We start from the raw sequence: 25,013 nt of genomic DNA on the forward strand, positions 1-25,013 counted from the left end.
GAAAGCTTTTAAAAATTCCCAAAGAAACAGTTAACAGTTTTGTTTGCAATGTACCCAAACAGTGAACTCCCTCAGCTCTACTGCATTAAATATACTTTTTTAACTCCCTTGCAGTTTTATTATTCCAGGTGCACTGCTACCATAAGAGGCTTTGTGGGCTACTGCTATAAATGTCATTCATTCCCATCAAGCAAGTGTATCATATACAAAACAATTGTCTAAATTTATGTTGACCATTCTAGAGGGTAGTATATCAGGTAATACATCAAAATATCTGAGGTCTAAAAATGTAGAAAGCAACTTTTATAATTTGAGGACTTTTTATTTTACTGAGCCCAACATATTATATGCTTGCTCTTGCTGTGACTGTAAGACATATCAAAAAAAGCAGCAGCTAAATTTGACCATTATACAAATAATTCAAACAAAACTCATACATAGCTATCTCAGTTACGTGGGTATTTTAGGTGAAATTACAGGGATTTGGGGTATTGAGGAAGTTATTAAAAGGGATGCTTTTGGCTCTGATTGAACAAGTAATGTACTCGGTTTTCATTAAAATCTATGGAAGATTTTAAACATGGCAGTCAATTTCAAGGATTGTATTCCTTAACTCATTTGAAGAGAATTTGAAATTAACTAAGAGACTCATAGTCTCTTAAAAATTAATAAGTTATAAAACTGTGATATGCAAACATTGAAAAGATAAATGAACACAAATGGGCATATTTTTATATTATCTCAAACAAGTATATTATTTAACATTTAGGTAAAAAGCAAAAGTGAAAAATGGGCATCTTTTTGACTCTTCTCAGTGAAAATACATATTCTTATAGGTCCATTCTGGAGTTTGGAAATCAATATTAATACTTTATGCAATCATTCTTTCTCATGTTTTTCTCCCCTTGATAATCTTCTCAAGTGGCATAAGCTTGTAATGTATTAAAAAGTAGGCAGAGACAAATCATTACTCTCTAGAAAATATTTATTGACACATTTTAATTTTCTTTCCATATTCTGAGAAATAAACAAAATACACAAAATACAGTAAAATGCACTTTTCCCATTTCAAATAAATATACTATACTCTTGTAAAAAAATTTAATAATCTGTGTAATTTGCCACAGTATATTAATCAGTGAAATAAAACAAAGAATCTCTAAACTGTCACATGTTTTAATGATTCTCACAAGCATTTTTCTGGAGAAAAAGAACACTATTTTCTGTAGAATTTATATTGACTTGGAGACCACTGCTTCTTGTTTGGAGAAGGCAAAGATAAGCTTTTTAAAAAGTGTTTAGTGTCAAAAAGAGTCTTCATTTGGGAGAAAAACAGCATACAAGTCCTTTCTGAATCAACTAAGTTATGTGCAAATTTTCTTGTTAATACTTCCTAAAGACCAGACTACATTCTGAATAATGATTCCTATGTATCACACTGGTAATTTTCAAAATTAGTGGTTAAGTATTTAAATAACAGTTATATGTGTAATATAAGCCCAGGACAGAACAGTAAAGCTCTATTAACAGGAAAGGCTAAAAATAATGATGCTATACAGGACAAATTTTCCTTTTCATAATGGTTATTCTTAACATTATCAGAACTGAAATCGACTGAATTATACAGATTTAACACAGACTTATATACAAAAAGATCCCTGATCAGCTTAAGACAATGTGTTAGCTTGCTCTTTTAAGTGGTAAGAATATTTTAGTAACCAGCAAAAATCACATTTAGGTAGTCACCAATATTGAAAGTTTTCTGATATATAATTTATTTAGCATCAGAAGAATAGATCGCTGAGTAATAAAAGTTATTAGTATTTTCTAACTTCCTATGTTAGCATTTAATTAGTACTTTATATACTAGTTGGTAGAAGTAAATCAACCTTTACTATGGCTCCAGTCCCACCATATGTGACTCGTTTGCATGGATGAGGAAATGCTAATCAAACCATGCTGCTTCAAAACATAACTGTGTTCAGTAAAATTCATACACAGGCTACAAAGTGGGTATGACATCTGTCTTCAGCATTTTAAGGGCATCAATTATTGTCCAGGTGGTGACTTATGACATGAAACTTTTCCATCCTTATTTTAAAGCATAGAATAGTATATGCTTAGGTGTTATTTTATGGCAACATTTTTATTTCTACATATTTCTGAAACACATAGTATGTACTCAAAAATTCACAAGTCCAATAAAACAAGTTTGTGGTTTTCTTCTGTGACATTTCTTTTTATAATTCCTCCATCTCAAAGTGTGTATTAAAGCTGTTTGCCATGGATGTGTGTTCAAAGATTCTTGACAGGCTTGGTTTCAACAGTTCTACTGAGGGACATGACAGGTGCTGAGAGTTGTCATTCTTCAAGGACATCATTTGGTCTGTCCCAGGCTCCCTTCTATCATAATACAGAGCCCAGAGCAGAGTAATGGTGAGAATCATGGCCAGGATTTGTGTCACCCCAATGGAGATTCCCAGAAACCTCAGCACCTGTAGTTGTTTGGTTCCTCTCAAAAAGGAATACATTTTCTTCCCACAACCCTGTAAAAGAAATACATGGTCAACATTACTTTAGATATGTTACAGAAGGCCAAAAATAGTTAATGAAAGCAAACAATCTGTATCAGTTAATGAAATCAGACTACTTGGATCATAAAGTTTAAGACAGTGGTTCTCAGGGAAAGCTGATGAGAAGGAGAGAGGGAGGTGTGTAGCTTTTGAAAAGCCTGTCCAGCTGATTCCGATGAGCCAACCCCTTCTTTTGTCTCTCTCAAAACCTGAAATTGAGACCCACTGACATAAAACCCCACATCTAAAGCAGGGGTTGACAAACTTGTTTTCTTTTTTTAGAGAGACAGATAGTAAATATTTTGGGCTCTGTGGGCCATATGGTCTCTATGGCAACTACTCATCCCTGCCACTGTCACAAGAAAGCAGCCATAGATGGTAAGTGAATGAATGAATGTGGCTGGGTTTCAGTGAAACTTCAAACACATAAAAAGGCATTAGGCCAGATCTGGCACACAATGCTTATGATTTAATAATACTTAACACCGGTTTGGTAAAGTCGCTTCTCTGGCCGCCTTAACCTATTTGATACAAACACAAGAAATTTGCACAAACACAGACACACACATACATTCTGTGGGAAACTAACATAGACATCACAAAGACAACTCACCAAAATTTAAGTATTTTACAAAGAGTTCCACTCAAGTATTCTATAAGAGCTCATTCACTCTTAGATTTATGTGTTGTTTTAATAAGCATCTTTATATGACACAGTGATACAGGAGATAGAAATTATTTAGGCAGATAGTGAGGGTAAAAGAGTCCTCAGTGGAATTTCCCTTTTAACAAAAAGCAGCTCCAAAATCATTAATAGAACTGCCTGAAAAATCGAGCTGTAGACATAGACAAGCAAGCTGGAAGCTTGCATAGGTGAATGCCAGCAGCTGTGCCAACAGAAAAGGGCTACCTGGGGGCCACATATGTTCAACATGGAGGGTCCATCGTCCCTTGTCTTTGTGTATACAGTAAAGAAACAGGTAATATGGTGCCAGCCAAGTAGAGGACCATCTGCACAATAAAAGATTAGGGTGGGGGGTGGCCAGATTTTCATGCACTATGCGAATGGTACACCTGATCTGACCAATCTTTCGTGCCCTGTGTAAATCAGACTCCGCCTCCTCAAGCTCATCTTTAAAACCTATTGCATTTTGCTGTGGACCGGAAAACCCACTCGGGAACCCTCTCTGCAGGAGAGACTTCTTCTCTTTCTTGTGCCTATTAAACCTCCACTCTTAACCTCACTCCTTGTGTGTTCGCATCCTTGATTTCCTTGGCCCAAGACAACTAACCTTGGGTATTACCCCAGATGAACAATGCCACTTCAACGGTATAGTATAATGGTTAAGATCATGAACTGCTATGTCACTTGGGGCAAGTTACTTAATCTCTCTGTGCTTCAGTTTTCTTGTCTAAAAACATAGATGGTAATAGTGCTTACCTGTCTGAGATGTTGGGAGGATTAAACGCACAGACACATTTTAACACTTAGAATAGTGCCTCATACATGTTAAGAACCCAGTAGGTACAATCTCTTGTCTGATGTGTCAGTTCACAGATTAGAAAGTAGAAAGATCAAATTAAAAATAGATGGAAAATCTATGATTAGCAGATATTAATGGAAAAGTATGAGGCACAACACTTCATGAAAGAGTATGAAAACACCAGAAGCACAGTACTCTGTGAGTACTTCTGCACAGAGCAAGGTGGCTGCTACTGTTTTACAGGACAATGAGATAACTGTCCAAAATGATTACTTGCTCCTGAGACATTAGATCATTAGCTTCCTGATGAAGCAGAGAAATATTTTACATAGTTTGGGAAGAGTCACCTCAAAATTTGTTAAGTTAAAAAGGTTTGGCTTCAGACATCTGGAAAATTAATTTGCACGGCAACTTCATTTAACATCATTACCAAATAATGTGGCACTATTTTCTCACATCTATCTTTGAAGAAATTGATATAAAACAGCCTTGGATCATGTTTAGCTGATTCCTTACCTATGTGCTCAGTATTTAGTACAAAAATGGACTTTTAGTGAATAATTAGCATGAATATATTCATATTTTAGTAATAATAATTATAATAGATTTCAGAATTAGAGCTAAACTGGCTGGGCGTGGGGGCTCACGCCTGTAATCCCAGCACGTTGGGAGGCCAAGGCGGGCAGATCACTTGAGGTTTAGAGTTTGAGACCAGTCTGGCCATCACGGTGAAACACTGTCTCTACTAAAAATACAAAAATTAGCTGGGCATGGTGGTGCATGCCTGAAATCCCAGCTACTTGGGAGGCTGAGACATGAGAATTGCTTGAACCCAGGAGGCAGAGGTTGCAGTGAGCTGAGATCGCCCCACTGGACTCCAGCCTGGGCAACAGAGGGAGACCTTGTCTCAAAAAAAAAAAAAAAAAAAAAAAAAAGATTTAGAGGTAAACCATTCAAGGATACAAAATTTCAGTTAGGAGGAATAAGTTCAAGAGGTTTACAATACAACGTGGTGACTATAGTTAATAACAATGTATTAGTTATTCAAAAAAGTAAGCCATTCAATAAATATATATGCCGATGATTCAACTCTGTGAAATGCTGTCAGTCAATTACTTGATTTTTACCCTTTCAATAGTCTCTGGGGCTTAAATTGTATCTATATTGGCTTAAGATCTCCTACCTCTTTAGACTAATTCATTTTAAGCTAAGAAACTGTGCCAGAAAAGTAATGTTTCCTTTTCAAATCTGTGAATAAAACAAGGCAGAGGTTGATAATTAAGTACAGTTTATCATGTTTCATATCTTGGCACTGTTTAAAGTCTATTTCAGTTTATCTGAAACAATCACATTTATTTTTAAAATGGTACAGTAAATTCTATTACCTAGGATGGTTGGGGAATGAGACCTATTAATACTGAACACTTTAGAATGGGAGGGGTCCTTGGAAGTCATGAATTCAACTTATTATCTTTTAAAAACATGGCAAAAAAGCACTTGTAGAGTGACATAGCAAAACTGGCATGGGAAGGACCTCCAAAGAATCTCTACTCATGTAATCAATGAAAACACTGGCAAAAAACCTGTTAACCTCAATTTTTCTAGAATTCTGGAAATTAACCAAAGTCTTGCGGCAATCTGAGGAGCGTTTATTCACGAAAAGCTGCTGAATCTTAGGAACAGCAAGTGCTATGGAATTACCATTTGCCCTATTCCCATCCCTGCTCCCCTCAGCAGCCTAGAAAGCCAAGAGCCTGCAATCCTGGTGAGAACTGGCAGCCTAGCCGCCACCAGAGGGCGCAGAATGGGGTTGCAGCTCCTTCAAGGCGCCTCTCCCGGAGGATTGCTACTGTATGGCTGGTCTGGCCTAGAAGACCCCACTCAGGAGGATGTCTTTATTTGACCTGAACTTGAAGCTCGACTAGGGAACAGCCTCCGGTCCCTCCCTCCCCAGGAGGTTACCAACGACAGTTAGAGGTAACTATTGATCTCTGAGGCTGCCTGAGGCAGTTGGTAACAGTTGTGCACATGGGGGCTTGACAAGCTCTGACATATTCGTGGAGATCTCGAAAATTACACACATGAATAGGGCTGTGCTTAGGTTCAGGGGCTGTGCATAGTCCCAGGAAAGACCTGCAAAATCCTAAGATCTCTCCTCTGGCTGACCTTGAAGCTCTGTGCACCCTTGGTAAAGGCCGGGAGACTCACTGGTTCTAGGCATCTAAGGAAATCTCTGTTCATTCATTAACTGACCACTAAGCTAACTGAGTAGAAACTTCAATGACCACATGTGACAAAGAATACAGCCTTTACAGAATTAGTTTAGAAAATGCCATCGAACCAACAACTAAACAGAGCAAACGCTGGAGAGGTGGAAAAATCTGATTTTCAGAGCTGTCACATTATATTTAAAATGTCCTGTTCTCTTAAAGAAAAACAGTTATAAGACATGCAAAGAAACAAAGTATGACTCACAGGGGAATAAAAAAACAATGAATGAAATTGCAGTTCTAATGAGAGGGACTCCTCGCCTCACTAGACAGCCCTGTCCACACCGGAACAACACTAATTTTTAACAAGCACTCCCTTGTTGGAACCTGCCTTCTTTGTAAGGATGCACTGGTTCTAACTCTGCTCTCAACCCTTCCCTTTTCCATAAGGTAGACAGTCATAGCTGAAGAATCAATTATCCCTTTCTCTTTAATTATTCTCCTCTCCAGGCTAAACAGTCCTAGTTTTCAAGTTTTCCAAATATGTACACTTAATCTTTCTGTTGATCCTTTTCTAGACTGTGTTGATTCTGTCAATGTTTCTTTGAAAATGACATTGATTTGTAACTTTAAAAAACTATAAAATGCAATGACATATTAAGACAATCAAGGTGAAAATGACTTTGGATTCCAATGACAAAACAGCTTTTTCGGTTGCCCAGAAATGTAGACATGCAATTGTACTGACACATCACATAGTTGGGACTTGGTGTCCTTCCAGATCACTGGTCCCTTAAGATTATCTTCACACTCAGGTAGGCAAGTATGCTTTGTTCCAAGCAAAGGTCCTACCTAGTTAGACTCCTCCATTTATATAGCAAAATATCAGGTGATCATTTCCTCATTTTGTTTAAAAAGCATACAGGTAACTCCTCAAACAAGGCAGAACTTCAGTCCTTAAATTTGTCATCAGAATTCATTAAACTATATTTTATGCTTCTCTATCAAGAGTCTCTCCAAAAGAGGTGTCAACTACAAGTTGTCTAAAAGAAATGAAATCAGTTGACATCTCAGTACTGTATGTCCATCCGTCAAACCAGGTCACCAAAATGTGCCAACTTGCAATATATTAACTTATGCCCTTGCATATTATTTTCCACCAAGGTGTATTTAATGATATGTATTGGAAAACACCATAAGAAACTGCTCTATAAAATTTGTGAAAAATGATATTGAAGATATTTTTTCTTGATAAAGTAGTAGATATAAAATCCCACTTGATAAAATATTTAGAATTTTGCTCCCTTTGAGGTTAGAATGTTTGCTCTCCTAACATTAGAATTATGGTGATGATTGTACCTCCTTTTCACCTGAGCTGTCAGAAAGCTGAGAGGCAAACAGGACACTCAACCACAGTAACTGTCTGTCTTCATGTTAAGCACCTCTGCTTACTCTTTCCTTTAACCTTGACTTTCCAATTCTGTTTATATTTTATTATTAGTTTACTGTATTTTTGTTGTATGCTGCCCTATATCCTTTAATAAATTCAATTTTAAAAGATACAGAGTATAATTATATAAGTAAAAGCACAAATTTCTCTATAGTACATGCAATTAAATATTTCTTTGCTGACTCATTAGGCATGTAGAAACTTGCAGCAGACAGGCGTTGATATAATTAGTACATTTGTCCCCACCCAAGTCTCATGTTGAAATGTAATCCACAGTGTTGGAAGTAAGGCCTGGTGGGAGGTGTTTAGATCATGGGGGTAGTTTCCTCATGAATGGTCATCCTCTTGGTGATAACGGAGTTCTCCCAAGATCTGTTTCTTTAAAAGTGTGTAGCACCACCCCCCATCTCTCTCTCCGGTTCCTGCTTTGGCCATGTGATGTGCCTGCTGCCGCTTTGCATTTTGCCATGTGTCAAAGCTCCTTGAGGCCTTCCCAGGGGCAGATACCATTATCACTTGCCTTTCCTGTACAGCCTGCAGAACCATAAGCCAATTAAACTTATTTTCTTATAAATTACCCAGTCTCAAGTATTTATTTCTAGCAATGGAAGAATTGCCTAACACAGGTGTCATGCTGAATATCAGTGAATCATTTTCACAAGTACTTAAATTTAAGAACCAACTTTCCAAAGAATAGCTCTCTTCTTGAGAGGACAGTCAGTATTTTTCCAGATTTGTCTGTATAAGATGATTGACCTCCTCAGTCACTCTGTAAATTCTTCATTGAAATAGCTCCAGGGTTTTCTGTCTGTTCTGAATCACTCTTATTGAAGTAATTCAACCTGAACATAACCCTGAGCATATTTTGAGCCAGTCAAATAATTATGCATAAGGTTTACATTTTTCAGTGTAAACTTGTCTTGAAAAGTAAGACATTAAGTCTAGATAAAAAACATAGATGTGTTTATATGTATTTATTATACTATTTATAGATATCTAGCTGCATAAACAAACATTTCTGTAGAGTAAAAAGAGGAGACAAATGATAAAATTCAAAACTGCATTTCATTTCATAAAGAGTATTTTATTCAGAATAGGAAAGAACTGAAGTGTACTTATTTGCTTTTCTCAAAATAAAGCACTGAATTAATTTTACTTGAAAATGTTTTCTTCCTAAATAAAGCTAGGTTAGCCCCATGTTAATAACTTCAGATAATGCAAAGGTATGAATAAGACATGTTGGCTAACCTACTTTACTTGCTACAATATTAAAATTCTGGTCAACTATTAGTTGTAAATAATAACACTACCTTTATCAGAGAAAAATCACAAATCCCCTACATTTCCTGGAATCTATTTGAAGCCATGTCAGGATGCCTCATTTCACTTGAGGAAATTATACACTTGAAATTATTCTCTGATCTATCTCCAAAATGAGTTTCTAAAATTGGAAGAACACCCATGGCTTTTCAGTACTCAATATTCACAGGCCACATCAAAAAGTCGGGCAGCCTTTTAATGTGCTTATGAAGATAAAGTGTAAATAAAATCTAGGTGCCAATACATGCCAATATTAATATTTTTGTAAATAAACATAACTCTCATTTGAAATAGCTATATTGATTATCAGATGAAAATATACAGTCTTCAACCCTCTTTCTTCTAGAATTGAAGTAAATGACAGCAGTTAATGAGCTCACAAGATTTAAACAGGTTAGACCAAAAGTTCTCCACTGATAATCTTAAGCTCTGCAGGGAAATAATGCTTCCTTTAAAAAAAGCAGCAAGCAATAAAATTCACTACAAGACTTTCTGTTCTTTAGCTCTCTCTTAGGAGAACAGAAAGATAACTAAATCTGTACATAGAAAATGCAGTAGAAAAAAGTCATCTTATTATTTCTTGATATACGAAAGGTCCTCATATCTCATTTAACCCTCGCAATATCCCTATTACATAGGTAGAATAACGAAATGTAAAAGACTGCATTTACTGATCATTTTTCATTTTTACCAAAAAAATGTATTTACAAAGAGGCTAGAGTCAGAAAACCTGGAAGGCTTCTTGCTCACTAGTGAGGCCAGTTCCAGCAGCCTGAAGGAGCAGAGTTTATTCACAAACCCCTCCTGCAAATATTTTCTCTCTTGGGGGCCCATTTGGGCACCTTAAATTTGCATCTATAAGAAGTTAGAGGGTGTTAAAACAAGCAAAGTGAAAAACTGGACCAAGTCCCAAAAACTTTGACCTGAAAATCTACCTTCAGCAGCACAAACGCACATAACCAGAAAATACACACTTCACTGTCATTTCAAGCAAAACTAAGGACAATTTAGTTAGTTAAAAATCTAATCATAGATCAATAAATTTTCTACTTACTTCAATAAATACCTTAAAAAATTGTTGTTATTGTTGTCATCGGCTACCACTGTGGTAAGTGGTATACTAACAGTTTCTCATGTCGTATCTCAATTTATCTTTGTATATTACAGTGATGTGGGTACTATTAATATCTTAGTAGAGATAAGGGAATTGGGATGTAGAAGAAAAAAATCTCTACACTCAGCTTGCTCTTTACCATGTAGTCACCATCTCAAAATTTTAGTATCTCTGCCCTTAAGTGTTGGCAGGTCACAGAGTTCTGTCCCTGGCTGCATACATTGCATCATTTCCTTGTGTGGTCTTATTTCCCTCCATACCTTCATTGCCTCATGTACACTGATGACACCCGTGTAAACTTAGTCCATCCACCCACTCACCCACCCAGTCTGTCCTCCACTTGATCCACAGTAATTAGTGTTTATATAAGAACATAGCTTCTGGCTGGGCACGGTAGCTCATGCCTGTAATCCCAGCACTTTGGGAGGCCGAGGCAGGCGGATCACGAGGTCAGGAGACAGAGACCATCCTGGCTAACATGGTGAAACCCCGTCTCTACTAAAAATACAAAAAAAATTAGCCAGGTGTGGTGGCAGGTGCCTGTAGTCCCAGCTACTCAGGAGGCTGAGGCAGGAGAATGGCGTGAACCTGAGAGGCGGAGCTTGCAGTGAGCCGAGATGGTGCCCCTGCACTCCAGCCTGGGCGACAGAGCGAGACTTCATCTCAAAAAAAAAGAATATAGCTTCCTAGCCTGACCACATTTCCCAGCCTCCCTTGCAGCTAAGCAAAGCCATGTGAGTTCCTGCCAATAAAATCTGAACAGTGGTGTTAAGTGTAGGCCTTCATGCATTGGGAGTTCTCTTTCTCATTCTCTTTCTCTCCATGACTGGAACTGGAGAAAAACAGGACCAACTTTGGAAGACAAGATATTTAAAAGGCAAAGTTGTCTCATCATTCTGGCCCTTGGATGAACTTGTGCAGCAGAGCTGCCTGGCAGCATAGACTAGGTCATTGGTCTATGAAAGAGAGATAAACTCCCAGCTTATCCAAGCCATTGTATTTTGAGTTAGCACTTTCTTTAATTAGTACACACACAAAATCCATATCTCTAGCTGAGTTCTGTCTCCGAAGCTCATATTGCCTCCTGGGTTTCTGCACATGGAATACCTGACAAGAACCTTAAATCCAGTATTTCCAAAATGGAACTACTCAACTCTAACCACTCCCTTCAGTAAATGGCTTCCTCACTGTCAGAGTCCAAATCAGAGTCAAGAATGCTTGCAACTTCCCTGTCGTTCACTCCCCACAGCCAATTTATAACCCAGTCCTGTTCATTCTGCCTCTGACATATCTTTCACATTCATTCCTTCCTCTCCATATTAAATGCCACAACCTGAATTCCAGCCCCTACCATCACATGATTTATCTGTTACAGTTTCCTACCTTAATTTCCCTGCCTTAAGACCCAATCTTCAGCTTAATTTCCCCACCTCAACTCATTCTCTACAATGCCAATAGCATGATGTTTAAGCTTAAATCTAAAATTGTTATTTCGTAAGGTACTTTTTCAGGTCAAAATATTATCATGGCTTTCACATCCATAAATTTTAAGGGCAAAATTTGCAAGTCTCTACTAATAGAGTCCAAAAGGAAACATTGTTTGATTGAATAGACGGAATAGAGAACAGGAAACTCACAATTGAATGATGTCGAGAAACAGAGTGAAAGAAAAGAAGAATGCATTTGTATACCTGAAACGAAACTGGCAAAATAGTTCAAGTCCTGATTCGATCAAGCAAAGCCTGAAGATAAAAAGGGATCTTCCCCCCTACCAAGCCCAAATTGATCCTGCAGGGCTTTGAATGATAAAACAGATACCACCGCAAGTCACAGTCAACCAGATCTCATCAGCAGCTACTTGCAGAGGAGATAATGAAGTCAGTAGAGAGACAGGAGGGAGCATCTTTGACTTTATATAAAAGAACCCTGAGAATGGAAATTCTTGGGGATATTCCATCTAAATAACCACTGAACCTGCAAACTGCAAACTGCCTACCGTTGACTATCTGAGCAGGAGGCTTTATGGATGTTTATCTGAGAACAAAGTTTCATTATTAAAAAATCAGAATCCTATGACTACATTGTCCTAAACCGTCTTTTTATAGTAATGCCTCAAATTTGTGAATATGTTTCCCTTTTTATTTGGCAACTATTCGCAGACTTCAGTATAAAATGCCCACATATTATCAGGACATACAGGAGTCTTCAGAATCCAATCCCTGCCTTCGGTATCCCTGTAAATGTGGCCCTTCTCACACCCTGTGCTCCAGCTTTGCTCTCTTGCTTCCAGCTCTAACTTTGCCCCATTATTTCTTGGCTGGGAATGCCCTTTTTCGACCCTGTGCCACCATAATATTTTCTGCACGTGGCTTACAGCTACTTATTCTTTAAGATTAGAAGCCCAAAGAGTTACTACCACTACTATGTGTTCCCACTGGGTATCTCAATCATAAAGACAATAGCAATTAAGGATTGCCTGCTCTGTATCAGCCTCCTTTTTTTGGTGCCCCACTTAAATATTTTCTAATTCCTACCTTTTCTTTTAGCGACTCATGATGTGGGGAATCTGTTCTATGCAGACCTGACCAACTTCTATGTTGGTGTAACTAGCCAGTACCTAGCTGGAGGTCTAAGCTATGACTTCTCACTCCCTGCCTTAGCCTTCTCTTTTAATACTTGCCCCTAATTTTTTGTTTCAAGTGTGGCAATTTACTTGGTCTGAAGTAGAATCCTACTAATAACCAGAGAGCTGGGTTGTCTGGGAAAAAAAACAGTTGACCTTATAACTAGGTGGAGCTTGCCAGAAGGCCAAGTCCACTCCCAACCATGGCCTTTTATTCCCACAACACTCTGTCAGATCTCCACTTACGGCTCAGGAGTGATGAGGAAACATTTATTTTTAATATATTTATTATATTAAATATTGATTATAATATTTTATTTATTTATGTATATAATTTAATTTATATATAATTTAATTATATAATTATTTTTATAATTATATATAATTATTTTTAATTAATTATATATTTAATTATATAGTTAATTAAATATAATTATTATATTTAATTATATATAGAATTATATATAGAATTATATAAAATTCTATATATAATTAAATATAATTATATTTTTAATTAAATATAAAATTATATATAATTCTATATATAATTAAATATAATTATATATAATTATATACAATTAAATATTATTATATATAATTATATATAATTAAATATATAAAAATATATAATTAAATATACATAATTTAATTATATAATTATTATATTATTATATTAAATATTTATTATAATATTTAATTTATTTATATATAATTTAATTTATACATATAATTTAATTATATATAATACATATATTAAATAAATATTTATTATATTTATTTAATATAATATTAATTATATTAATATTTAATAATTTAATAATTAATATAATATATTAATATTAATTAAATATTAATAAATATTTAATATATTTATTATATTAAATATTTATTATAATAGAATGTTGTATATGAAAATTACAAAGCAAAAGTTATTTCTATCAGTCAAAACAAACAGACATACTGTATTGGCTCATCTTTCTAATTGGTCAAAGATGTTAGCAGGAAAGGAGTGTTAACAAAAAGTGTTGAGAACTAAAATATCGCCCAGAAAAAATAATATTGTTTATAAAACAAATATCATTTGCCAAGGACAGCAGAGTATAGAGGAGACAGGTGAGAGCAGTATTTCTAATCAGGATGAGGGCTCAGAGTGTGAATTCATGAACTCAAACATCATACAACACTCAACGGAGAGAATAAAACCCTCAAACAGCCCATCCCACATGGTTCACCACTGATACAGTTTCTCTCCATGACCAAACTCTGTTCAGGCTCCACTGCGTTCTTTTTCAACCGAACCTTGACGTTTGGACTTGGTGTTTGTCTCTGCATTGTCCAATTTTAGCAAGAATCTTGGTAAGCTGGTAAGAATGGTGAGATTCCCCATTCTTCATACTTGATCATCCTTGATACCTAACTGGCTTCTTCCTTATCCATCCATTGTCCAGCTGATGTCTGATCACCCTGGCCTGCCTTCAGTACGAATCTTGTTAGGCAGGGTTTGATAGAATCCCATCCCTCACCACTATGTTTCCTCTGAATGATTTTCCATCCTCTGACCCCCAACCTGTTCCTTGACTATAAATTCCCACTTGCCCGTGTTGTATTCTGAATTGAGCCTAATCTGTCTCCCCCACTGCAAGACCACACTGCAGTGGCCTTATTCCTATCCCAATAATCCCTGCTGAAATAAAGTTTTCCTTATCGTTTTTGTTTTTTTGTTTTTTTTTTTTTTTTTTGAGACAGAGTCTCACTCTGTCGCCCAGGCTGGAGTGCAGTGGCACAATCTAGGCTCACTGCAACCTTCACCGCCTAGGTTAACCTCCCAGGTTTAAGTGATTCTCCTTCACCTCCCAGGTTTAAGTGATTCTCCTGCCTCAGCCTCCCAAGTAGCTGGGACTACACACATGCACCACAGCGTCCAGCTAATTTTTGTATTTTTAGTAGAGTTAGGGTTTCATCATGTTGGGCTGGTCTAGAACTCCTGACCACAAGTGATCCACCCGCCCCAGCCTCCCAAAGTGTTGGGAATACAGGTGTGAATCACCGTAACCGGCTCCTTATCTTGTCTTTAACAAGTGTCATTAAATGATTTTTTTTTCTTTAGCAACATGAGCTACTCTCACTTTTAACCTGGAGGAGCACCTCTACAAGTCTACCTTCTGTGAGCACTGGTAACCCATACACATTTGTCATCATGAGGTTCTTTTTCCTGTAAGCCAAGACTCGGAGAAAAACGTCACATCCCTTCAAAATCACACCCCCTGTTGTTCCCAATTTCCTCTATTTGTCAATGTTTTCTAGCATTGGGAGAAGAAATAAATAAACTTCTAAAGAGGCATAAATGGGTTTGTCAAAGTGGAAATTATTAAGAATATTTAAAACTCTAACCCAACACATGGAACACACAAAGTCAGAGGGTCTAAAGGAAAAGTGTCCCAAAGGCACACAAGTGTGGAGGACATGTCTGTGTCCAGCCCTTACATAAATCTGTGGGAATACTACTTTTCTGAAGAAGCAGCCAATATATTTGAACAGTAGTCTTTCTTCTAACTACTAGACAAAGAAATGTGTCTCTGGAGGTATATTTTAGTTGATGTTCTGTCCCTCTTTGTTTTACATTTTGAGTCAGTCCATTTGAAGCAGGGCCTATTGTGAGCCTGTTTACTTCCATTTATTTTTCTTGAGGTAGCACACAGAGGAGTAAAATGGCATTTCAGCCTTTTTGAGGGGCTGCTTATGCTAAGTTTCCTATCTGAGACAGTAAGTGCTGCAACTATTCTTTACAACTGTGTTTTCTTATTCTCTTACATATGGAACCCCAAGAAGAGTTGAGGAAAGCTATGGCTCTTATTTCCTGGAAAAAAAATGGATATAAAATATTGAAAACAATTTTTGCAGTATCATTTTTTCCTTGAAGTCCATCCAAGAAGAGCCCTGGTCCATGGGCAAGAGGTTGAGTGTCCCTGCTCTATAAAGACTTATTTTCTAACTGCTGTCTTTTATGTCTTTTATTTATGCTTCTCTTCTCCAGATCAAGTCAAGACACTGCACTTCAGTAACTGATATGATGAAAAACTCAGCAGGTGAGAGAAGACAAGAGATACCATAGGCTTGTGCTTTGCCAACTTAAACTCTGAGTCTGATATTTTGCCAAGGCCAAGTCTTACACCTCGCATTTAGAATGTGGTTACACAGGTGATTCCAAAGAACAGGGGAGTGGGCTGTCAGTAATCACGGGCCCAGACCACCCAAGGGTGGGCCTTTATACTTGCAGTTTCCTCGGCCCAAAACACTGTTCCCCAGCATGGGTGCTTACTTTTTGTCAACTGGTCTCAGTTCACATATCACCTCCTAAGAGGGCCTATTCCTAACAATCTATCTTAAGTAACTCCCTCACCAACAAAGCTCCAGCACATTACCCTGTTCAGAGTCTTCAAAGTGCTTACCACCACCTGAAATTATTTTCTATTGCTGTTTTTTTTCTTGTTAAACGTATGTATCCGTAACTAGAATATAAATTACATAGGAGAAGAGATTTTTGTCTGCAACACTCTCTACTATATCCCTAGCATTTAGAAGAGCAAATGGAACCCAGTAGGCAATCACAAAATATTCTGAATGAATGTTGGTTATCGTATCATCATTTTGAATGAGTGAATGTGATAGATCCAAACTGAGGGTCAGAGGTATTTTCATTATAGATTTTTAAACCTATACTTTAATACAAGTTTGTAGCTTATTATGGATATTTGAAGAGCTGTGTGCCAAACCTAACAAGGCTCCTGAATGTTTCTAAATGTGCAATTGTCGCTATATTTCTGCTGTCATTTTTCACAGGTTTCCAAATGCGTCATAAAATATTATTGGGTCAGGGACCATGCAGGCTACCAGATGGTTGAGAATGATTTATTTCCTTGACTTTAGACTACTGAAGAATGATTGCAGGAAAAAAGCCAGTTTTTATCTCTGAGCTTACAGAATATGAAAGATAAGAGAGACCTTGCGGTTCATCTAGTCTGGATTCATTCTTAATTTAAAAACCCATTCTACACTACCAATGACATGGTTATCTGACCTTGACTTCAATATTTTTAGTGATGAGACACTCATTATTTTACAAGATAACCTGTCTCACAATTGGATGGATTTTGATGAGCAAGGTCTTCCTTCTATTGATTCAAAATTTCCTTCCTGTAACTTCTGGCCCTTGGAGCAACAATGTGTAAGTCTAGTTCCTGTTCTGAATTATGAACTTTGAAATATTTGAACACATCTCAACTATCTCCCTTCAGTGCTCTCCACTTCTGAATAAACATCCCAAATACCTCCAGCTGTTCCTCACTTATTTCTCCTTTTGGAACCCTCATCTTCCTACTGAATGATCTCTGGACACACCGTAATTAGGAAACATATGTTCTCCAGGGCAAAGTAGAATTATGTCTTATTTTTAATTATGGATTTAATTGTACTTATGCCATAAAACTACTAAATGATCCTCTTTTGTAAATCAACTATGCATATAATTGCACACTGTATAATTACCAATATCAGCATATGTTATAAGTTGTAAAATGCAAAAGCAGGTTACTCTGATATAATAAGCCCCCATCTTAGCTGGAAGTCTGTGTCTAAAGAACATCTCATGGCTGACAATGCCAGCTTGCTATTAAAATGCTTCAGATAAAAATATGAACAAATTTCAAAATAATCTGGGCTATCAACTTGCACATGCACAATAGTATGGCTTGTTTCAATTTCAAAATTCATGGAGCAAGCAATTATAGATATCCTAAAAGTAAAGCATCCCTTTATAAAGTAGTATTATTAGTGAAAACAATCTAAGAAAAGCAGTGAGGATGAATTGCAGTTTTACAACAATAAAATTATATTAAATGTTTAATGTGGAACAGTCTTCAGCTAAATAAAGCAAAACTGAAGAGAATTAGTCCATATTCAGACTTTATGGGAAGATCCGGTAAGTTGATCTTGTGATCAATAGTAGTTATAATCATATCATCAGTATTAATCACTAAAGCAGATACAAATTATACCATAATGTTGTGGCCCAATAATTGTCCATATTGACTCGCTACCAGTAAAAACTAACAAATGGACAATTCACACTAGGAAATTTGGTAGGTTTCAATTTACACATCTATACTTCTAACTATACTGTAGCCATCTGTTCTTTTAATGTCTAATAGTAAGTTATAGTATATTTGAATATCCATAATATGTTTATATGTAATACTACCTCAGAAATATTAGTACTGTTTTCCATTTTATGGAATAAGCAGGAGTTTGCTGCATTTATTAGTTGATGATTCCTACTACAGACACTAGCCAATATTCAGCTTTCACCCAAAACAAAAGAACTAGGTTCAGTGTCATAATCACTGAAGAACCTACAGACACTAACCTACAACAACTTTCTGTTCAATAAACTATATTTTGTATATTCCTTTTCATTCAAAGCCAAATGTTTCTAAACAAAGTATGTATAAAACAATAACATCCAAACATAATGCTTCTCAGCAGTGTGAGCATGACAAAAAGTATTCTGATCATCTTTTAAAATAAAAAGCCTGAATTATTCAACTGTTTGAATAATTCTTGTGATTGGTTGGATTATGTCCTCCCAAAATTCGTATGTTAAAGAGCTTAGTACCTCAGAATGTGATCTTATTGGAACACAGGATTGTTGCAGATGTGACTAAGATGAGGTCCGACCAGAGGACAGTGGGCCCCTTGTCCAATATGACTGTTGTTCTTATAAAATGGGAAAATTTGGAGACACACAGACAAGGAAAACACCACGTGAAGATGAAACAGATCAGGGTGATGTTTCTAAAAGACGAGGAACCAGGAAAATTGTCAGCACACCACCAGAAGCTAGGGGAGAAGCATGAAATAGATTTCTCCTCATGGCCCTCAGAAGGAATCAACCCTGCTGACACCTTAATCTTGGAGTTAGCCTCCAGAACACTGTGACAATAAATTTACGTTGTCAGAGCCACTCAGTTTGTGGGACTTTGTTATGGCAGCTCTAGGAAATTATAACAATTTTTAAACTCCTAAAAAATACTTGGCACTCTCCTTTGGGGCATGCCTTCAGGGCCCAAAGCACTTTATTTTGGATACCCTTAAATGGTGACATATTCTTGTCTTCTGAGATATGAGTAACAGCCCAGAGTTACTCATATCTATGAATATAATGGATCACTTGTATAGGTAGTACAGCATTCTTTTAATTAATTACAACATCCAAATTAATTAATTTACAATATAAATTGACTGCCCATCTCAACAACTGCCTTTGGCAGAGAGTCTAAAAGATGTTTTGAATGGTAGTATTCTTAGGAATAAAAAGTATAACCTCCTAAGATAACCACCTTGAAATATATCAAAATGCAGGTGTTATAAATCCTGTTGTGTTTTGTTTTAAATTTTCATTCTTTATAGCCCTACTATGTATACATGAGTTATATTATGAATAGTGTGAGCAGTGCCTTGTGATACCAGGTACTTGACTAGAGGTGTATGTGGGGAATGATCCCAACCCCTTAGCCTAAGCAGTTTCCTTTCTATCTGATTCACATTTTGCATTTCCATTCTAGATAAAGACTGCCTAACAAAACTTTCTGTGATGATAGAAATGTCTTATATCTGCATTGTCCAGGACAGGGGCCACTAGTCACAAGTGGCAGTTGAGCACTTGAGATGTAGCTAGTGCAACAGAGGAACAGACATTTTAATTTTAATTAATTTTAATTCAAATGGCCACATGTAGCTATTTGGCTACTGTAGAGGACAGTGCAGTCTTAGATTTTAATCTGAAAATAGAATTTTACTGCTAACAAAGTCTGAAAATAATCAGTAAAAATGAATGAATAGGAAAACTTCTGCTAAAATGCAGTAATCGATTATTCTGATCAATTCTCCCAGAAAACACAAGTATGTAAATTTCCTGGCCACATGAGGATTGACTTTACCGCCACTGAGCATAAAACTTAATCAGTGAACTAAAACTGACATCACTAATCATTAGCCAGCAGGGGGAGCTGGAGAGTAGCATGGTAGCATTTTCTTTGGAGAGGTTCTTTTTTTTCCCCTTCTATGTGTTGGTGGTCTATGTGGAGGCTCTTAAAATACGTATTCTGTCCAGGAACTCCAAACCCTCTGCTTCTTGCACATCCAGTGTTAACTACATACTCTGCCTGTGTCTGTTTCAAAGGATCCCCAAGCAGTAGGAACTTGATTCAAAACAAAACAGTTCAAAATCCAATTAATTACAAAACCTGGTCTTTCTCAATTCCCTTTATTAAAATGTGATTAATGTTTAGATTTTTATATTGTTTTTTAGCTTTCTTCTGCTTCTCCCCATATTAGAGAAAAATTTTAAGGCCTTTTACATTTAGACAGAGAAGGAAAATTTCATTGGCATATTGTTGATTCTTTAAAGTTATTCCTAAGAAAACATTTATCCATAATAAATTAACCATATATGGCCTCACCTCTTGATAAAGGTCACTGAGATCTTCCTGGTGGGCTTGTTTGGAACATCCTGGGAATTCTCTAACACAGCAGGAATCTGGGGGCCAGTCCATCTCTGTCATTTCCAACCAGTCAGTGAAATATACCACTCCACAGCACTTAAACTGCAAAAAAAAAAATCACTAGTCAGCCTCAGAAACCACAAAAATATTTTCTTAACTTATAGGAGATTAAACATCAGTTTTTTTAAATTTTTGTACCCAGAGCTATATCTGTCATCACCTAATGATATATGTACAGTCTATGTTGATGATAGAAATGTAGTAAATGAACACCATGGCTAACGATTGCATAATGGAAGTATTCTGAGTAATAATGCCCATAACACATAAAAACAAATCAGGCATGACTGAGACTCACTCCCTAACTGTAAGCTCATCTACAAGTGACTATACATAGCAACAGATTGAACATACACACTAACAAACCCAAGTAGGTGACACTTTAATCATTAAACCTCTAACCACCAAAGGCCAGTTAATCAAATTTTTCTATTGCCCAACATATTCAAATATTATATTAAAAGTTTCTGTAATCTTTGTAAAAACATGTGTTGACCAAAGCCCACATCACAAAAAGTTAGCAGACATCGATTCCTCGGCTAGTAAAATATCCAAAAACTTTAAGAAATAAACATAGGTCTGGCCAACTGATGTTTATTCGACTGAGTAAGATTCTTGAAATAAATGTTCATATTCTATTACCATAATCTCAGAAGAAATGGTGTGTGTGCCTTTAGCTTGAATAAAATTGGATTTAAGAAAAACTATACTGACATTTTTACTTTTTTATCTTATTTCTCCAAAGATTAGCAAAAACTTTCTCTGATCAAGGTTTGGAAACACTGCTTAAGGACCTCTATAGATTAGATTCAGAACAATTAACTATGATGAATAATTTTCTGTCCTTGAGTGGAGAAGGAGGTTGCTCTTTCCCCTCTAGCCAGAAACAAGGACTATGGCCAAAGTCACTGAGAACTTTGCCAAGAGTGACTGGCTATGCAAATTATGCAGTCCAACAGATCAATCTATGTCCAGGTTTGACATTACATCATAAAATATCACAATCCCCCACCATTTCAAAATTTAACTAAAATTAATTTTGAAGAATTCCGAACTTCTCATGCAAAAGGAAACAATGAAAATACCACAAAGTATTTTGCATTGTTACACTGGCCTAAATGTCTGATTTTTAAACAGAAAAAAAAATCATCTTAAGAGTATTATAAATGACGAATTACTGAAAGCTATGGGTAATACTGAAATTTTGAGAAACTTAAAAAATACTTAATATATATTTTTCCTTTTTAAACTTGCTCTCAAAGTCATGAGTATACTATAAACATCACAAATTTAGTCAATAATTTGACGTCACATATTTTACATAAGACATTAAATATCCTTAAATAATATATGTAGTATAAAGACTTCACTTCATAAAAATCATAAACAAGGAAAGGTTAACTTTCCAAGTCCATCTTTTTAAATTCTTGCACTCAAAGAAAATCCATTTGTCTCCTTTGCTAATGACATGAGTCCTTTCTGTGTTGATGACAGAACAGTTCTTGGAACTCTCTAACTCCATCCAGCAAGGAACAGCCTATTTATATGGCTTTGTCAGGAAATAAGATATTCTACATAAATGACTTTCTCAAATATAAGTATATAATGTTCTTTCTCATTATAAGCATACGATGCTCAGTGCTGAACTTACTTTTATTTTAGAAAGCATTTGTATATAATTGTCCTTCTTCAACAGAAGATAATGAATTTATTCTGAAACTTTTTCTGAAAACTCCTTTAAGTAAGCCCAACATCATATCAACATATTACTGTGGTCTACATCTCCTTGTCATTTTCCTGTCTACTTTAATATCATATTGTGAGACAGTACTACTCTTGCTAATGTGTCAAGCTCTAGAAAATACCATCCATTTTACATATGAGTAAACTGAGGCCTTTGACAGTCAAGTAGCTTGCTAAAGTTACAGGCCAGAGTGTGGCACAGTCTATTCCAAAGCCTATGCTCCAACTACTGTGTTAAAATAAATAAATAAACACATTTTTTAAAGTTAGTATTCTAAAAATGTATTAAACAAACGTCACTGGGGCTTAAGTGAGAGTCCGCTAAGTTGAGGTATGTGCATAGAATTGCATTGAATGAGGAGCAAAGGAGACTGGCAACCGATAAAGTTGATTTCTGCAATACAGGTTATTCTAGAATTGGGTCCCCCACCCAAATGCATATGTTGAAATTCTAACTCCCAGTACCTTAGAATGTGACTGTATTTGGAGATAGAGTTTATAGAGATTGTTGAGTTAAAATAAGGTCATTAGGGTGGGCCCTAATCCAGTATGACTGATGTACTTATTAGGAGAGGGTATTTAAATATATATATATATTTAATATATATATGTCTTCCATATATATATATATATGGAAGACATAGTGAAGACACAGGGAGAAGATGGCCATCTGCAAGCAGTCATTGCAAACTAATATAAGGGATATAAGGGATTTTAAAAACTTCAGGTTCTCAGAGGTCTTCACCATCTCCATTTACATAAAATAGTCTTATGATAATGGAGGAGGAAACTTACCATGTAACAAATCTAAAAATAAGTGTGCTATCATTTGCAGTACTTGTACATTGTCCATCTAGGTGCAGCTTCCATCAGAAAAAAACTCACTTTGCTTTTTAACCTGGATTATCACTGTCTACATCACAAATTCCAGAAAATAACGAGCTCTGGGCAGCATCTACTCAGGACAGTAGCTGACATAACTTACTATAAATTTCCTAATGCTTATTTTCCCTTTGTGTTGTTTTTAGCACAAATATACAATAAATAAACAAAGTTAGGAAGCACTTAAATAAACAGGAAATCTGTGTTACAATGATAATTTTTACCATCTCAACAGTTGTACACAGCCAGATTTGGAGATTGTCCTGGACTTGAACCTCTGCCCATATCCAGGACAAAGTAAGTGAGCAGAGATCTTGCTATCTATCACGTAAGACACTAATTCTCAAATGCTTTGCGGCCTAGCACTAAGATAAATTAAAGGAAACTGAAATACTTATCCATCTGGGAATGTCACTTCAATCACAAGGAAACTGCTTGGAAGAAGAGCTTGGTTTGAAGCAAGATCAATGGTTAACTCCAAGTCACCAAATTTTAAACATCTGAATACAGTCCCCACTTGAGAAGATGGTTGGGTGCAGTGCTACATGGCGGTTAGGTAAGAAATGCTCAACACACCTATACTTTGTAATGTTATTGTTAATAACCATAGGCTAAATGAAATCGCCTCATTTAATCTTCTTAACAACCTGAAGAGAGAGGTATTTTTATTATCACTATTTTAAAGGTGAGAAAACCAGGACTTAAGGGAGTTATGTAAATTATAGAAGCTCACTTAATAGCAAGCAGCACAGCTATGATTTTAACCAAGGTCTTTCTGAACAGATCATGCCATTAATGATATACTGACTTCAAAGTCCCAAATGAGAACAATCATTTTTTTTAAAACTAAAATTATGTTTTAAATATTGAGAGCTCTAAAAGTCATGAAAAAATCTATTTGTCTGGAACTTGGATATTTATCAAGTTAACTCTCATAAAAAGAAAACTTCACAATAATTTAGCAAAATGGCTTTTCAGATGTTCTTAAATATATGTGAACCATGTGAAATAAAGGGGAAATGGTATACATGGGAAGAAAAGCAGGCCATGAAGTTACCTAAGATATTTTTCAAGAAATAATTGCACCAGAGGTTACTGAATCACAGGCTTAATTTTTCAGCACAGAGGAAATTACCAAAGCTAAAGCTTTAAACATCTGGTTTGAAGGTGCACCACTTACTTCACTCTACCTCAGAAATTGTAGCACTTACCTCTCTCTGAAAAAAATTCCAAGCATGAGTAAGCCACCGATATCTAGGTAATCCATAATTTGTCATCCTGGCTTTCAAAGTGACCATATCTGACCATTGTACTGGAACCTGGTGATAAAAAGCAAAATATCAACAGCTGTAACTCACACACAGACACAGATTCACACACACACACACACACACACGTACACACACATACTCGGAATGTCTTATAATTGACAAATACTATTTTAAATTTATATTTGCTCATGGCCTAAATTTAGCTCAGAGTATTCAATGTAGTTATTGGACAATCTCAATGTATAGATTTTTGTGATAAATGAAGAGGTATTTTGTACTAAGGAAAAAAATGAGAAATCACTTTAATGCTCAAGGAAATCACAAACAAGTAATTAACTGTACATCCCACAGACATACTGAAGACTTTCACATAACAAATAACCTCTGCAGAGAAATGTCCTTCATTTGATTTTAAAATGCTATGAAGTTGTTGCTCTTTGAAGCAACTGCAGATAATAGTACTAAAACAAAGAGGAAAGAATTAAGAAGGGAAATAATTTGGCTCAACTCAAGCCTCACTCTGGGATAATTTTATCAACACTTTTTCAAAAGTTGTAATTAAGAGGTATGTTAGAATTTTAGAAAGAACAGTTCTCCACTTTTACACTGTTGGTGGGAATGTAAACTAGCACAACCACTATGGAAAACAGTGTGGAGATTCCTTAAAGAACTAAAAGTGGATCTACCATTTGATCCAGCAATCCCACTACTAGTTATCTACCCA

At 36.0% G+C, this 25,013-nt stretch overlaps 1 protein-coding gene across 2 annotated transcripts in view; it reads right to left on the reverse strand.

The window, feature by feature from the left end:
- Positions 1-967: 967 nt before the first annotated feature.
- The window catches only part of TSPAN12 (tetraspanin 12), a 70,894-nt gene continuing 46,848 nt past the window's right edge, over positions 968-25,013 (reverse strand). For both annotated transcript variants that reach the window (XM_034964885.2, XM_014345789.4), the window contains exons 6-8: positions 24,230-24,337; positions 20,292-20,435; positions 968-2,546 (exon numbers count right to left, since the gene is read on the reverse strand). In XM_034964885.2, the coding sequence (XP_034820776.1) occupies positions 2,241-2,546; positions 20,292-20,435; positions 24,230-24,337 (558 nt within the window). In that variant the 3' untranslated portion in view covers positions 968-2,240. The remainder of the gene's footprint in view (positions 2,547-20,291; positions 20,436-24,229; positions 24,338-25,013) is intronic.

Source organism: Pan paniscus, chromosome 6 (genome assembly GCF_029289425.2).
Source record: "Pan paniscus chromosome 6, NHGRI_mPanPan1-v2.0_pri, whole genome shotgun sequence".
Taxonomy (NCBI): domain Eukaryota; kingdom Metazoa; phylum Chordata; class Mammalia; order Primates; family Hominidae; genus Pan; species Pan paniscus.